General features: G+C 44.2%; 1 protein-coding gene across 1 annotated transcript in view; it reads right to left on the bottom strand.

Moving 5' to 3' along the window:
* Positions 1-17,495, bottom strand: part of cdh4 (cadherin 4, type 1, R-cadherin (retinal)) — a 116,949-nt gene that overhangs the window by 48,448 nt on the left and 51,006 nt on the right. The window contains exon 3 of the mRNA XM_047025488.1: positions 16,188-16,211. Within this exon, the coding sequence (XP_046881444.1) occupies positions 16,188-16,211 (24 nt within the window). The remainder of the gene's footprint in view (positions 1-16,187; positions 16,212-17,495) is intronic.

The raw sequence follows: 17,495 nt of genomic DNA, 5'->3' as shown, positions 1-17,495 counted from the left end.
CCCTAGGGCCAGAGATAGGCCCGGGCCAGCCATTAGTCTCCAGCCTCTGGACCGGGGGACATGCTCATCTGTATTCTGCCCTGGAGGAGATCAAGGCCATCTAGGAAGTCAGGCGCAGAAAATGGAGTACTTGTGTTTGACATCTCTCTGTAATTACTCCCTTGTTTTTTGTTTTCTTGGAGGGGGGGGGGGGGGGGGGGGGGGTTGATCTTTGTCTTGGGATGTAAGTGGTTTCGGCTTCCATCACTCTTCAGAGTAGAATCTGATCTGGTGAAGGCAGGACACTCTTGCAGTGGAAGAAACAGTGCCCTCAGAAACACGTCTTTTAGTCATTCTCGTAGGCAAGTTTCAATCTTGATGGCCACAATAAAGGTTATTCCATTGATGTTTCATACCAGAATATTGCTCTCATTATCATCAACAGTAACGTCTGGGGTTCTATGGATTCTGCCTGCCAAGCCTGCAGGCAGCCATTCATCTACAATGAACTAATCTAGAGAGCATACCACCATGTTGTTACAAACTGCCTACTGATGTTGTAATTATAGGCATAATTGCTACTGTAACCAGTGTTATTGAGTCAGTAAAAAACAGGGATCGATGCTCACCGATCATTACTCAATAAAGTAATTTTACATTGAGAGTCTTTCCTGTGCCTTAAGGATAAACACAAAAACATTATACTGCAGATTCTACCCACCAAACACACAAATACAGCACAGACACACACCACACACACTAATGAATGCCTCTATCATCTAAAACCAGATTCATGTTTACATAGGAATTCAGATATTTCATACCATGAACCAGATGTAAAATGACATGGAGGACAGTGAACTGAAAATGAAGGAATCACTATGTACAAGAAAATCAATTAATCGCTAATATTACCTAATATCACCTGGAGTTTCTAGTCTCTTAGAAGCGTTTGATTCCTCTCTCTCTCTCTTTGACGTGTTGAGATCACAGACTAACTAAGTGAATTTCAACAAGGCTCTCTTCTAAAAGTCGTTTGGTGTCAAGTGAAGATGTACTTTAACTTCAAATTAAAGTGGATGGATTTAAATAATCAAATAGATCAAGGAAATACTACACAGCTCATCTTCAACAAGGTCCTTCTGATGATACCAGTAACTCAGTGGGCCATCTTGTTGAATACACACAAGAGTTTTCACTACCACAATGACAGTCTGTTTCAACAAAAAATACTACAGCCACCCCAAACCCCAAACTACTCCAAACTACTACACACACACACACACTGCTTTCAGGTATATAATCATCAGTCCTGTCTTAATGGTTTGTGTCCCTGCATTGGTGTACATCTTAGTCTTTGTGTTCTCCTGATGGATTGAGGAGTTGAAGCAGGCTGTATGGTTGTATCTGTGCTGCTGGTCACCTATCCCCAGCCCAGCAACAGGAGCCAGGTCTCCCTGGGTCATGGCGCCAAAACCATTATTCTTATCACCACAGAACAAGCCTCCACAGGACAGAAAGCCCTCCAAAGGTCAAATGTTGGCGTCTTTGTGTGCATGTTTACCCTCACCCTCTCGCTATCTCTCTTTCACTCTCTGGAGATATTTCTGTATTTCTCATTAACTGATAATATTTCACTCGTGACCTTGAGTGGATCAGATCCTTCAGGTTATCGAGTGGTAAATAGTAAGTGCCTTATCCTACCAGCAACAATGAGCTGCGGTTTTTGTCTATTTGAAGGTGTGTATGTCTTGCTGTGCAGTTTTGATATGGCTCTAAACAATCAAACCCATAATGCTACAGTATCTTACATCAATTTTCGTGGAAGACAATCCTACGTCAACCATCACAAACTAAACACCAAAGCAAAACACCCAGTGTCCTGGCTGAGTCCACCTACAGCACAGCTGGTGTACCGTAGCATGTCTGGGCCTGCATAAATCTTCCCCCCACCACAGCCAGCTTAGAGGTGACAGGGAGCTAGATGAGGACATCCAGTATGAGGGATGGTGGCAGCTGGTCCCCCAGGCCAAGGTAGTGACACCACATCGATCCAGCCACCCCAGACCCAGAGACCAGGGCACATGTCCTGCAGCACAGGCCTTTCTGGCTTGGTCAGCACAACTCAGCACAATCTCTCCAGAATGCCATCAGACGCTCAAAGAGGGGAATAAGTAACCAGGAAATAATCCAATGTTGTGTCAGAGGGTTGACTGCCAGGACTGAGTTACTCGCTTAGGTTTTCTCCTGATTGCAGGGTTAAAGAGCCGATGGCTTTCAGGCTATTGAGCCAAAATGACTGCACGACTACGCCTAGGCTATTTGATGGATGCCAGAGGAGAACTTTTAAAGCTGAAGTGTACTCTCTCCATTACCATCACGAGTCTCCTCTTGCAGGCAACATACCGTACCTGACTCTAATTAACCAGACAGCTGAGCTTCCAGGTAAAGCAAACTCTCCTAATCCACTCATCTGTTGGTTCAAGTGGAAGAATATCTGCCTGAAGGAGTGTGTTTACACTCTGATCTCATCAGTATTCTATAGTCATCCACAACATCTATATGTTCCACCTCCCTGGTATGAATCCAGATGCAAAACAATAAACCTTGACCAAAACAAATCTAATCAAATTCTTAACAAAATAAAATAAAATATGAATGAGTAAATACATTCCCCATAACTGCAAAACTATTCTGTAGGTCCACTGTAACAATAGTGATATACTACCAAGACAGCAGCAAAATACCAAGCAGACATCAAGACTCAAATTGACATTTAAAAAGAGCAAAAGCCTTCCTGCACTCCCCGTGCCTTTATTCCTTCCATAACGATTCATGTGTTCAGCAAGAAGCGCATGCGGAAATCCATTAGACACGATTGCTGCGTTGGCATGGTTACTGTTCAGAAAGACTAAGCAAATTCTCGCATATACGGGAAGAAAATTGGCAAGGTTGTCAGATGTGAAAAGACGACATAATACTTACCTCTCAAGTCACGGAGCATTATGATATTCCTTGCATGTCTAAGGTTATGGCCATACTAGTTTACCTCACACATTCTACTTATTTATATGTTCACTCAAACTGTTTTTAAAACTTACATCATATTTTTCTATACTCCACAAACTCTAAGTGTATATTTTATTGGTTAGCATAATTGAAACAGCTTTATTAATCACAAAATGTAAAATATCACAGGCCCTACATATTCCCTATTCAACAGAATGCTCACTACAACATTGCCTATTGTAACAGAATGATAGAACATTGCCTCTTTTCCACAGTGTGCCGGGAAAATAATCAAAACCCAGGAAGAGTGTTTTCGATGAAAATGTTGCTGGGGAAATGTCAAGCTGACTGTCATTAAAGACGCATTGACATTTCTGCCTTTAACACTGTGATTCAATCTTTCCTTCCTGACGCCTTATGTTTTTCCCTCCTCTGGAGACGGAGGAGAAGACAGATTAACTCCATTACTCTTTGAAATAAGCGAATAAAGGAAACAATCCGTTTCTCATTTAAATCTAGTCCTGAACGGGGGGGGGCACTGGGAGAGGATCAATGCAGGTGATGAGAGCTGGAGAGGAGGAGCGGGCTGGGCCGGAATATGAATACTGCAGGCGCCATCCCCCATGTTTGCACATATTTTTTCATTTTCTTCTTACAGTACAGCAGCAAAACCCGGACAGAGAGGAGGAGGACAGATGGAGAGGCACGGAGAGAGAGGCAGAGACATGACGGAGTGACAGACAGAAAAAAACAGCAGAGGGAACAAAGAAGGAAGGAGGAGAGGCAGAATGAGGTTTAAAACCCCGATATATCAAGTCAATATGCAAGAGCAAACTCTGAAAATCTGTAGGCAGCACAGCACTGAGGCGTCAAAGTCAATATAACGCGTCGAGCATCAGACAGGCCACTGGCTGACACATGCAGCCTCAGTATTGTTCTCCATATCTGTCACAAGGCACCCAGGCCACAGACATCCATAACAATGCCCCTGGGAAATGAAGTCCATGATGAAGAATACATGTGGACATGGTGTACCATCTGTCAGCCCCTGTTGGATTTCTGCCATGGATGCAGCGACCCAGGTGTGTAGGGTGACGGTTCGCGGCATGACAGAAAAGGGGGAGAAGGTCGTGGGTGAGGGTCTGTGGAGGAGTAGAGGGTCAGGGTTAGGGTGTCTAATGTTCTCCATCGGCCAAAAGGACGGAAACGGAGCTGAGATCCAGGAGTGTCTCCAGTGAGACCCTCACTGGAGACAGCATTAATACTGTCTCAGAACTAAGCCCCTGTGAACAACTCGCAATGTCTCTCTCCCTTCTCCCTCTCCCACCCACGTCCCTTTAGGTCTGACTCTCTGTGTCAACTCTTCAAAACTTCTCTCTCGATCCCTGGGAGGCCTCCAGCCAGTTACAGGGTCAAGAAAAGGATGAGCCCGGCTTTGGCTAGTATAAACATCGAATGTAACTGTCTCTCCTCACATCCCTCACACATCACGCATGGCCTGCAGTGAGAGAGAGCCAAACCGAGGGAAGGACAAAGAGGAGAATTAAGACTGAGGAGGATTCGAAAGAGCAGTAAAAGAAAACACTGAAATGCAAAAAAATATACATGCAGTGCTATCACTAATCCAGTTCTTCATTCAGGGTGGTGTAACAAGCTCATTAAAAATGTATTACGCTATGATCAAAAGAGAGGATGTACTGGGGTGGGTGTGAGGGTTCAGCAGGACTGTGGGGGCTGAATAGTGAGGCTCTGAAGAGTCATGCCTGAATTCCAACATTGCTACACTCAACTGTATGGAATCCCACAATCAAACTCAGGGCTGTACGTGTACCGTTGTTTGGACACAGATGAGATGCTTGTGGAACATGTGAAGTCGCAGAAGGCAGAGGAGTTGAGGCAAACAGCCCTGAGTAACTGGCGTGGGAGCTGTACAGTAGAGTACAGTTTGTCATCATTCCCCTCCCCATGCCAGGTGACTTAAAGGAGGAGATGCAGCTCTATACATTTCCTGATCCTAGTTATTGACTTCAACAGTGTAAGCCAGTGTAAACTGCGTAAGCTCCATATGAATAGGATTCTCGTCTGTAATACAACAGGCTTCAGTGGATTTACAGAAAATAATCTACTTGAACAATATTGGCAGAACACACAGAGCTCAAGCCTGGCTCTCTTGTGAGAATCTTATTTGCGGGGTAGATATACGTGACTCCAGATTAGGCATGTAAACCATACCAACACCAGAGCACAGTACCTCACACCAAGGCTTTGTCCAGCCTATAATAGCATTAGACAAAATAGATGGTGTGATGGAAACTGATGTTTTAGTTAGGAAAACATTACAAAACTACGTTTTGATCACATGTTGGCTAACTTCCTGTCCATGCAGAGAGGTAAATGGGTGTTCTGAAGCTGTAGTGGGATTTATTTTCCAAAGGAAGGTTGCAGGACAATGTCCATTCAACACACTTTTGAATAGCTTCAGATAAATCAGACAAGCTCAGATAATCTTTGAAAATGGAGAGCTGCATTGTCCTCTTTGAGTTGATACACAGCCTGCATTAGTCAGGCCAATAGTCTCAATCAGACATGCAGGTGTGCTGAAATGTGGCACTCACAGTCAGTGAGCTCTCAAAGCTACTCTCGTCAGCCAAAGAAACCACTTCTCAAGGCTAGCCTGGAAGGACAGACAGACACTGAAACAACGGGCCAGAAACTACTTCTCTAATGTGGACAAATGTCTCTTTCATTTCTCTCTCAAAGTTGCCTTTTTCTTTAGCATGACCTTTTAAAAGAGAAACAGTGACATTAAGAGGGGGTAGACAGTGTTGCCTTGCAGGGTGGGAGGCAGTCTGAGGGGCTGCCACCACTGCTCTTCATCCACATAGTCAGGCAGGAGAGGCAGAAAGACAGTATGTATAATTTAGCGACAAGTGGTTCTCCTTTGAGACATCACTGTCAGTTAATAGGTCAGCGTTATTACTGCGAGAAACGATCGTAAGCCTGTGTGGCATGTCACAATGCTCTGGGCTAACAGGGGAGAGAGAGAGAGAGAGAGAGAGAGAGAGAGAGAGAGAGAGAGAGAGAGAGAGAGAGAGAGAGAGAGAGAGAGAGCATGAGAAAAAAGTTGCATTAAGATAGAGGAGAAGAAGAGGACAGACACGAGAATGAGAAAGACACCACATTTCTCCTCTCGACAAGCGTGACGAGAAAGAAAGGCCCTTTTTATCAATTTCTGCTTAGTAAATAGGGTTCAAAACTAACTACATTAGTAGTAACTACATTTTACTTCCTGACATACAGTAGCTAAGCCACTGTTACTCACTGTTACTGTTGCTCAGTCTTTACAACAGATCTGGAATGTATGGTCTTCAACTCTAATTTAGAGGTATGAATAAAGCAATGAAGCATCCACACAACACAAACACACACACACACACACACATACAGTACACTGTATTTACACAATACTGTACTTTTGCACATTCTTTTGCTTCATGTAACCAAACTAAACCAAAGCAGAATTCAGGATGTCCCAGTCTTTCACACACGCACACACACACACTTGGTAGAACAGAATGACCTGGTTATGCCACAGCCCTTTACTTATCCTCTCTGCATACAGGATGTTCATCTCTCTCTCTCTCTCTCTCTCTCTCTCTCTCTCTCTCTCTCTCTCTCTCTCTCTCTCTCTCTCTGTCTCCTCTCTTCTCTCCTATCCAACCATGTAACAGATGAGCCTCCCAGAGACGCTCTCAGAGGACCTGTAAACTCACCAGTGCAACACTGCACACCACTGAGCACACCCTGGCGTACGACACGGTACGCAGGTACATCCCATAATGTTTCCTACTGCTCTGATGAGCTGTAGATTAGCCAAATGCTACAACATCTAGTTTGAATATTATTGTACTTACAGTATTACCTTTTTGAAAGACTTATAGCCCTTGGTTTGTATAAGCCTTTTTACTGTAAAAGTGCACAGAGAAATACGAACTGTGTGGGCAAAAGAAAAAGATGAATGAACATCTGACAGAAAGTTCTTGACAGGGCAACCATCGTAATGAAGATTGATCACGTCTACAACCGCTGTCGGTCATAAAATTCACTCTGTGTGTGTGTGTGTTTATGTGAGTAAGCAGAGCAATGCTGTGAGACTGTATTCTCTGTTCTGTGTTGTGATGTGAATGGTTGACTGCTGCTGTTGTAATGAGTGTCTCAGGAGATGGCAGGTGCATGTTGTGTTGTCCCTGTACCAGACCCAGAGCCCTGCCTTCCCTCTCAGCATCATTAATTCATACATTAGCGTGGCTAATGCCAACAACAGCAAATAATGAGGCTAAGTAACATCATTATGTGGGATTATAATAAATGTCAAGTCATAAGTCTGTGGCAACACAAATAGCACAATGAACCCAAGCGACGGACAGAAAGGCTCTTATCGTCGTAATTAAAACTTAGGATGGTTCCTTTTGTGTGGATGATATTTATTGTGTCAACTTGTAATTGCACAGTTGCTGTGACAGACATAGGTTGAAGAGGGGCCACTATCTGACAACGCATCAGATCCATGTCAGTTATCTGGTTTGAACCTGTCTTAGCCCGGCACAGCCGGCACAACTAACACAGCGAGTCACCCCAGAGTCCTCAGCAGTGACTTTTCAATCTCAGGAGACGCCTCTTTTCTGTTTGATTAATCAGACCTGTGACACCTGGGACTTTTTTGTTTATTTTTGTTCTGTTTTCACACTGTGTTTTCATGCACTGCCCCAGACAAACACGGATTCATTTATCACTTGTTCCCTGGAAAAAGACACCTGTCGCATAGCTGGTGCCAGAAACAGACGAAAAGTGGCCTGAGGGGAAACAAGGTGCGCTTTGTCGTCCTAAATATCAACTCGACACCCCCCACAAACCTGCTGATGCCAGCCACTTCTAGTCGGGGTGCATCGGTGCGCCCAAACCTCCATGGACGCTGTGCCCTACTTGTGCAGAGGTGACCCCCATGTGTCTGCATCGCCCTCCCATTCACCATTGTTATTTATGAGCTTGTAAAGGTGTCCTTTTACATGGCCGCTCGCAGGGAGTGCTTGCCACCTGTTTCAGCAGAAGAGCACAGAGGAGCATGTTCTGCTGGGTTCAGGTGAAGAGCACAGAGGAGCATGTTCTGCTGGGTTCAGGTGAAGAGCACATAGGAGCATGTTCTGCTGGGTTCAGGTGAAGAGCACAGAGGAGCATGTTCTGCTGGGTTCAGCTGAAGCTCCAACAGACTGATTACGGTACATGTGACCAATATGTCATCCATTCAGGATGGAACTTCTCCCAAAGCTTGTGCTGTGATCCACCTTTGACTGTATAACACACAGGCTTTCCAGAATGTTCTTGTTGTGCATGCAAGGCACCTCCACAGAAAAGTCAGAGGACAAATACTTAACCGCTGATCCTCATATTTTCCTCTTGGTTGAGGAGCAACCATTTAGACTGGCAGTCAAGCAAGGCATAAGAGTGTAATCAAAGGACAAGATATTCATCTGGAGCTATTTGTGATTAAAGGTGGAGGATATAGGTAGGCAATTTACTTATTAAGCACTGTTCTGCTGAATAAGGACCCTTGGGCTTTATTATCTGTTCTTTGAAATTCATGACATTGAAGAGCCTAACACTCAGCATACGTCAGCGTGCTAAGAGCATCACCATGTTCAACTGTGCTCCCTCCTACCCAGAATGCACTGGGGTAGAGGAAGGGAAAGGCGATTACTGTGTTTACTCTCTCGGAAGTTAGAGTGGTTCTCCGCAGGGAAATCGGTCCTCCTCTGACTGTCTATCTGCAAGCAGGATATTAAGGAGTGCTGCAATGCACTTTTAAAGTACACACACTCTTTCACTCACTCACACATGCATGCATGAGCCTGAGCAAACACACACACACACACACAGAGAGAGCTAAAACAAACAGACATGGTCACTGCTCTCCATGTGAACTTTAGCACCACTTCAAAGCTTCAAGGTTGAGTAGAGGGCTTTATTTTCCATAATGAAGTGGAGACACTTAATCTAGTATTAATGCCTGGCTTCCCTTGAGAAACCACAAGGAACCTTGGAGGTGAAGAAGGGTCTCCCATATGCACACATAGCCTCTCTCTCTCTGTCCTTCAGCTCTGATAAAGACACGACACAAAAGGGGCTTGAATAAGAGGGACTGCACGCTACCATTGATTTCTGATGGAGAACTTTCCGGATCACTGTGGGGCCGGTCCAGGGCCATGGCTCTGCCTGCATTCTCTTTCATTCAAGGACACGGTGGACGATAGCATCGAGCGGACCTTTCTCTGTCCCAGACACCAGAGGCACCAGAGGGACAAACCCAGCAGGACACAGATACTAGGGAGAGCACACATCTCCTCTCATCTCGGGGGATAACACCCCTGAGAGGAGAGCTGAACTTAAACTCTGACCAGGACTGTCACCCGTCACCTTGCAGTCACACGCTTTCTATTTCTGGTGCATGCTGGGATATCACCTGAGGCTATATAAAGAGGAGACTGCCAGTCAAACGTGCAAAGGAGAAGATACTCAGCACCAGGTAGTTGTGAATAAAATAGTAGAATAAACCATGTTTGCATGTATCTACTTTGGTGTCATGATACAATAGTCTTTAATTGGTTTATACTGTAATATTGAATTATTCATAGAATATAAACCTTGTTCATACAGTAGGTTCTTTTTGGCCACTTGTGTCGAACCAAGAAGCACAGAAACAAAAGCTTGCACATGAAAAAAAACTGACATATTAAGTGCCGTGTATGGTAGTTAAAGTAATGCACTTCTGTAGTGTTCATTAAAGATGCATGTCGAGGCATGTAGAGTTAGTGGAGATCTTCCTCTTCCCTGGGCTGAGAGGAAAGCTATGGTGACAGGAGACAGGAAGAAGATAGGGCACAGCATCACCTGGGACACACCACTGCACTGACTCGCTGGATTCTGGACCATCAGCCACTTCACACCACGTAGCTCCTTTAGTGCCACTACCACCACAAACACACACACACACACACACATACACTCACACACACATACACACACACACACACACACACACACACACACACACACACACACATACACATGGGTACTGGACATGCTGAAGCTTTTCACAAAGTCAAATTTCCCCTTCCCTTGTGTAAAAGAAGGTTGCCATTACATTTTCGCGTCTGGCAATAAAACACAGACACAAAGTACAGTCAGTATCTTCTGTCGGGTGAAATGAAGACAGTTACCCAATAGGCACTCAATGAAATCTATGCTAGATTACATCTTACTAGATCTACATCAATCATATCTAACAGTCCATTTACAACACAACCCCAGACATCTATTAGGCCATTGAATTCTATCTCAGTGACCCTCTGCTTTAAATCTCATCAGCAGTGGCATCCTCTAACTGCTTGTGCAGGTCGTATGTCATCTGCTGTGCCTGCGTCACCATGCTCACAGGGTTCTGGCCCTCGATAAAGCCAGGGGCCTATTGGAGAACTCTGACAGTAAAAGAGGTCATGATGATGTATGGTGGTCCTCCTTCCCCTCCAGAGCCACAGTAGCCTCAGCAGTGGTGGTCGTCACAGTAGCATAACCCGCAGTATGGCCCACACCCCTCAGCAGTGGCTCTGTTTGCAAGAGGCCAGGGCCTTCCTCTCCTCCATGCCTTCCAGCACCGGCCTACACTTGCGGCCTGCATTGTGCCCCAACTCGAGCACTGGGCGAGAGAGGGAGAGAGAGAGAGAGAGAGAGAGAGAGAGAGAGAGAGAGAGAGAGAGAGAGAGAGAGAGAGTAGTATAATTCATACACCTCATGCTGGAGGGAGCGTTACTTTGCTTTGCTGGGACCGTGGAAGCCATCAGGGATTTCTTATGTGCTTATGTTCATCACAATCAGTACGTTGCTATTGCCTTATTATCTGTTCATGTAATCTGTCTTATTATTCCTTCATACGTATGCATTCCTTTTGTAACCTCTGTTATGTTCTGATGACAGTCATGGATCTGTCATGTAGTATCCGCCTGATTGAATAATGAACACCTGTTACACATGTTACCTTTGTTTTCAATTTCTACTACATATTCTGTCCTCTGACCTTCATCAGAACCTTTCTTCATCGCGACAAAACATGGAATTTTTAATACAAGTGTTGTACTCCACCACTCAACCATTCGGGTTACTTATTACAATACACCCATTCCGTAACTAGACATAAAGGAAAGCATCACATTATGAAAAGTGGAATTTGCTCTATGAATGTGTTATTGCATTGCATATGCATTGTCTTTTTTGGATCAGCCTTGGAACAGAGAGACAACTCTTTTAAGTCTGCAGAGACTTAAGGATTTCACATACTCCAAATACACCTGCCAGGATTTACCAGCAACAAAGCCTGAATAGGCTGTGAGGACAAATAAAAGGAAGTTCAAGTTTCAAGTTAGTACTGTATTGTGACTTAAATCTCCAAAGACCTCCAAGTCATTCTCTTGTACTACAACTCTCCTTGAGAATATGAAGTCATGTTTGGTACTGCTTTACATTGTTATTCTGAATCTGTCTCAGTGACAAAGCCCTTATGATTTAATGAAAGTGATCAGTAATTAAGACTCCATGTTATTTCTTTAACAGAACATGGCCCTCAGAGACACTATGTGCTCTACATATTTGCCAAAGAAGGAAAATTATGTTTAAGAACAGGCAGGGAGAGTTGAACTAATATTAATGTACCCATTTTGGATCAATTAATGTGACATTATTGCACAGGCAACATGTAGCTAGAGCACAGTAAATGTTTTCAAACAACAGTAATCAAAAACTATCTCAGACAGGAATTTGACATGGATGGCCTGAAACCAGAAGTCAGTGTAATCCTATAGATATGACAAATACATATATCTATTACTTACATACACACATACACACACAACCACACATGCATGCACACACACACACACACACACACACACAGAAACACACTGTCTCCTTATTCCAGAGTAATCTGTGAGCATAGGGAACACAGCAGCAGTTTTGATTGGCAGGAAAAGTGTTCCTGCTGAAATACCCATTTGACAGACAAAAGCATTTAAAGAAGGAATAGTTTAAAGCCAGCCTAAGAGATCGCCTCCGAACACTTCACATGAAAGCCAACTTGAGAATCGTGCATGCCTTTGACAAGCCTACTGTCAGGGTGAAGTGTTAAAAATATGCTTTTCATATGAGGAAATGTAATGCTCTTTATGTTCCTGAACCTCGATGTCGATCACGGTCTTGCCTCTCTTAGGGGCCTAACCTTACATGAACGACAGCTCCCAAACACACCCTAATTCCACACCCAATCTGGGGAAATAATGCCTCTAAAGCTGCTCCCTCCTCTGTGCCTCGTCTGCCTCTCCCACCTCTGTGGAGGGAAAAAGTGCTGGATTTTTTGTTCTAGAGACATGAGCCGGAGTGGAAAGGTTGTAATTTAACTGTTGAGCACTACTAGGAGCGATTGGCTTTAATAATGGCCTCTACACTCTAATTTGTGTAGGGATTTGCCTGGACAAGGCTTGTCTCAGTGAGCCTTAATGCTACAGTGCTTTTCAAAATGATTCACCCAAGCCAGGAGGAATGAGGAGAGACATGTCTGGACCACCAACAGCATCCTATAAGAGGGGGGGGGGGGGGGGTGTTAAAACGGAGAGCAGACTTCAGTGGGAGGTAATTCCACAGTAAGTCAATAGGGGTGGAACATCCTGTCTTGACATCACAGCCTATCTGGATTAACCACTGACAGACACACAGCACTGCTCACGGTCTATACAGCTGTATTAGGTTTATAATCAGTTTGAAATACTGTAGTCATTTCCATCATGTTCAGTACTGTGTATTGTAGTCAGTTCACATGAAATGTGTCTTTCACCAAGGATATGAGGAGAATGTTAAGGGTAATGACACCTTGACTATGCTCCGCTAGGACTACCAACCCTGGAGAATAAATTCATAGCTGGTTTGGAACATATCATTCTTATCTGTATGCTTTGAACCTGCAGTAGACACCAGTCCACATGGGTCCTGAAGCTTCCCGTGTCTCCCAGGCCCCTGGCCTCTGTCATCTGACTCACAGAGACAGACTTACTCACTCTTTGGAAAACGGATCTAGCTTCTTTCTGGCCTGTCTGATAGATCTAACCCACTGGGATAGTTTCTGTAGCAGCCATTAGATTCTTTCCTCCGTGCATCGAGTCTCTGACGTCTGCTGCAGTGTGACTTATCCTCATTCAGGCAGAGCTGGGAACAGGGAGCCGAGGACTAAGCTATGGGATCAACATGCTCCTTGGCAGTTTCCTCTAAGAAATGCTTTGTGTTGTCCCTATACAGTTTTTTGACTGATGGCTCCAAATCCAAACAGAGACTTTGTCCTATAGGCAGACTAAGCAGCCTGCAGCTGAAGGTTTGACAAGAAGAAAACTTTGAGAGGTTCTATTCTTAATTGGGTGGGAGATAGGTGCTTTCCTCGTTAAACAGACTGCAATGTTGGGCTTGTTTCCTCTCTCTGTGACTCAAACCCGTTCTGCAATATTTCAACTGTTGTGTCAATACCCATAAGCTATAAGATCCACACACATATGAATCTCGGACATTAGACAGGCACAGGTGACCTCCATCCTAAATCCACCATCCTGCTCCTCATAGCCGGAGACAGTGTGTGTAGAACCAACAACCCAGACACCGTCCAATCCAGCAGGCAATTAGACCATATCACAAGGCCACTCTAAGAGCAGATCTACAATTAGGCTGACAGAAATGACTTTTCTGTAGTAAAGCATGGTTGTTTTTTTCTGTCAGAGGTCCAGATACGTGGTTGCAGCAGGCTTGAGAACATTAGCTTCTGTTGTTGTTGTAGATTTGGAGACATTTCTCAGCCCATTAGCTGCTCTCTCAGCCCAAACTGCACTCAAAAGTAGAGAGACAGGGAGTACACACATGAAGGACATTTCCTTCTACAGTACAGTATTTTTGTTGTGGACCTTATAAAAAGGAATGCTATTTTCGGTAAACTCTGAGTTTGAGGCTACAGCACTGTACAAAATAAATCTGAAACAAATCTACAAAATGAATGGAAAGAAATACAGTAAGCTATTTTACCCTTGGATGGGGCTACATTTTGAAAATAGATGTAGTATATTGGGCTCTCAATACTTTAGCCTTTTATATAAACCAGAAAAACATCCAACAAACAAAAACCTGGCCCTGGTACATTTTGTAACAGTTCATGGCTAAAGGTTTAATATGCTTTCCAATGTGCTCTTAAATTTGGTCCTGGCAGAGTTAAAGTAGTTTCCATTGCAGTTGATAGCGCCGAACAATTTGCTCGGCTGGCAGAAAAACCATAATCAATCCTGAGATTACAGATAAGGGCAGTAAAACCAGCCAGGCGCAGCGTTTTCTCTTATCACAATTACACCACGGTCTCCTGCCTCAGGTGCAGTCAATTAAGCTGAGCACCAAGGCTCCTGGCCACCTCACAACGAGAGCGGCTACCTGGGCTACCCGGGCCCTGTACACTATCTGAACAGAGGTCTGAAGGACGACAGGCAGGGCAAGAGACGTCATTGTCCCGCATGTTCTCATTTCAAAACATGCAAATAAGGCACACAGTACAGTACAGTCTGCATGCACATACACATGATTACCCACACCCACGTACACTATATCCACTCACACACACACATACACACACATCCATGCACAAGATTCCCTCATGTAAAGGTATACACTGTCCTTGTTGTGTGTTACATACTGAATGCCGTAGCTGTCTGCTAGCAGCACTGATCAATGGAGCAAGGGCATCAAGACCTTGTACTGACACTGCGTCTCTCAGTCTTTTCATGTGACTCCTAACCTTTACGACTCCTCGCACCTCGCATGATAATGACTAGGTGCGAGGTACTGTAATGTGTCTGATTTCTACATAGACGTCCATGCCAACCCTATACTGTGACAACCAGACACAAACTGAGGTCTGCACACAAATCCCCTCCGTGGGGGTGTCAGGTGAACTGCTAACAGCACTGCTAACAGCTATAGCTTATGGTACCTACAGTACACACAAGACAGCATGAATAACCTACTGCAGGATTGTACTATGCTACAGGGCCAGGTGTGTTCAGCTGTTTCCCTCCTGGTCCAACCCACAGCCCTGGTAATATTTAAGAAGCCTATTCATTGCCTTCTGGCAGGCAATACCGAAGCATTCGGTCTCGCACACACAGACTGGACAACAGTTGCTTTGCAAGGGCCATCAGGCTTCTGAACGGACACTGATATGTACATTGATACTAATTGTATATCGTATATTATTTTGTACATTTAGGAGGATTATTACATTTTAGCTTATCATAGATGTAATCTATGTTAAACTAAATACTTAAATGTTATGTTATGCCAGGTTGCTTTGTGTTTTCTTGTCCCAAAAACTTCAGTGCCCAGTCTGACCTTGTGATGTTCTGTGCATCTGACAATAAAAGACTTGAACTTGAACTATTTGCAGACGGGGACTAGCCAATGCAACAGAGCGTGGTAGGCACAGGTGGTAATTGTCTGGTACCAGGGATCTGCAGGTGGGCCAGTCCAGGGACACATGGACACACAATGGATCCACTAGGAACTAAGCCTAGTTATACAGTTACCACAGTGACCAGAACAGGCACAAAGAGTTGTCATTTTATTCCTTATCTAACTGGAGGAGGGATGATCACTAGTCTCCTTCAAGCATGAGGCAAATCGAGCAACTGTAGAGAAATTAAAATATTAAAATATATTGTATCTGCTCCTTATGAAAAGCACAAGGATACCTTTATATTTTACGCTGCTGTTTGAAGCTTTAGAAAGACAGTTAATCAAATAGGGGCCAATAGGTTAAACATGATGAAACATACTTACAGACTGCCTGACTAGGGAAATTATTGCACTTGACTAAATGGGCCCATCACCGCTATTTTCTGAATGGCATGTTTTTTTGTTGTTGTTGCTTTAAACATAACATAAACATGAAATGTGATTTATGAGGATGCAAATTATGTCTACCATCAAGGCCCCTTCCTTCTATCTCCACACCATCTTCGACCTGGCACAAGCCAACCAGCCAGATCTAACAAAACTGAACATGCTGCAGCTGTACTTACCACAGTGCCTTGACAGGGTAGTATCTGCCATGGAGAGAGAGAGAGAGAGAGAGAGAGAGAGGGGGGGGGGGGGGGGGGAGGGGAAAATAAAGACCATAGTCAGAATAAACCATAAAAACTGCAGACTTGTAACTACAAGAAATATGGTGATTTTAAAACATAACATAAAGTATGAAGACATTTACAGCTTTAAGGTAGAGTAAGCTTTGTAGATTTCACCCTGACTGCATTTGGAAGTCATTGTTAAATATTTAACAGCAAAACACATTTGGATGCCCTGTATATATATTCAATGTTCTTTTGTCCATGAAACATGGTGCACTGTACAGGATTCTGTTATTTCTGAATTCCAGCTGGACAGGAGACAAGGCTGTGCCCGTTGATTGAGACTGTTCCCTCTGAGGCAACTGCCTCTTCGAAGCCCTCAAACGGAGACACAGGAGATTTGATGAGACTATTTCCTTAGCTATGTTTTGCATTCATTGCCCTCATTTTGAGCAAAAGCATCTCAGGAAGCTTGGACAAAAAACCCTCTGCCAAATCCCCCTCTGTCACCAATGTGACCCTCAATTGTTGTTCAATCACTGCAAAGTACTTATAGTAGCACATTGTTGCTGACTGCTGTGTGTAGAGAATTTAAACAAGCTCCCATGTTCCCTGACAATATGTCTGGTTATCTCCTGACAAAAAGCAGTTGAGAGCATTTCAACTGTAAATTCAACCACAAAATGTGTATATGTTTTCTTCAACTGTCTTGACATCTTAAAAAAGCTTCTTATGAGGAACAAGCATGCACAAACACATACAATCTTTAAAAATCCATCTTCAATCAAGGATTTTCTTTTTTTGTTCTTAACTTTTTGCTACCAAAAGCATGCAATGTGCAACATGTCAATAGCCAAATGACAGGTTTGGTAGCCGGCCTCCTCCCCTCGCCTCCATTCCATGTCCAAGCATCTCTCCTCCATCCCCACACAACGCTTCACACACGCTCAATTATTCATCTCCCTCTGTCAAGGATTCAGCCTGCGTAGCAATCGCCAGCATCCTACAAATTGGCAGGCCGACTCATATTTGGCATATGTGCTGCCTCGCACTCCTCTCCCTCCTCTCCTCGGCTGGCCTCGTAGCCCTCCCCATGAGAAGACTAACACGGCCTGTCCTGCTCCTACACTCCCTGGATGCATCGTGTCTGTCCGTCCTGTCGGCTAGACCTCCCACTGAGATGCTGGGCGTTCTTCCATTGCTTCCATAGCAACAGGTCCCTTCTAAATCTTTGAACAGCCTCATCAGCCAGACTCCAGGCTG

This window comes from Hypomesus transpacificus, chromosome 9 (assembly GCF_021917145.1).
Source record: "Hypomesus transpacificus isolate Combined female chromosome 9, fHypTra1, whole genome shotgun sequence".
Lineage (NCBI taxonomy): Eukaryota > Metazoa > Chordata > Actinopteri > Osmeriformes > Osmeridae > Hypomesus > Hypomesus transpacificus.
The sequence above is the reverse complement of the archived record's forward strand: the minus strand, read 5'-3'. Positions and strand labels throughout refer to the sequence as shown.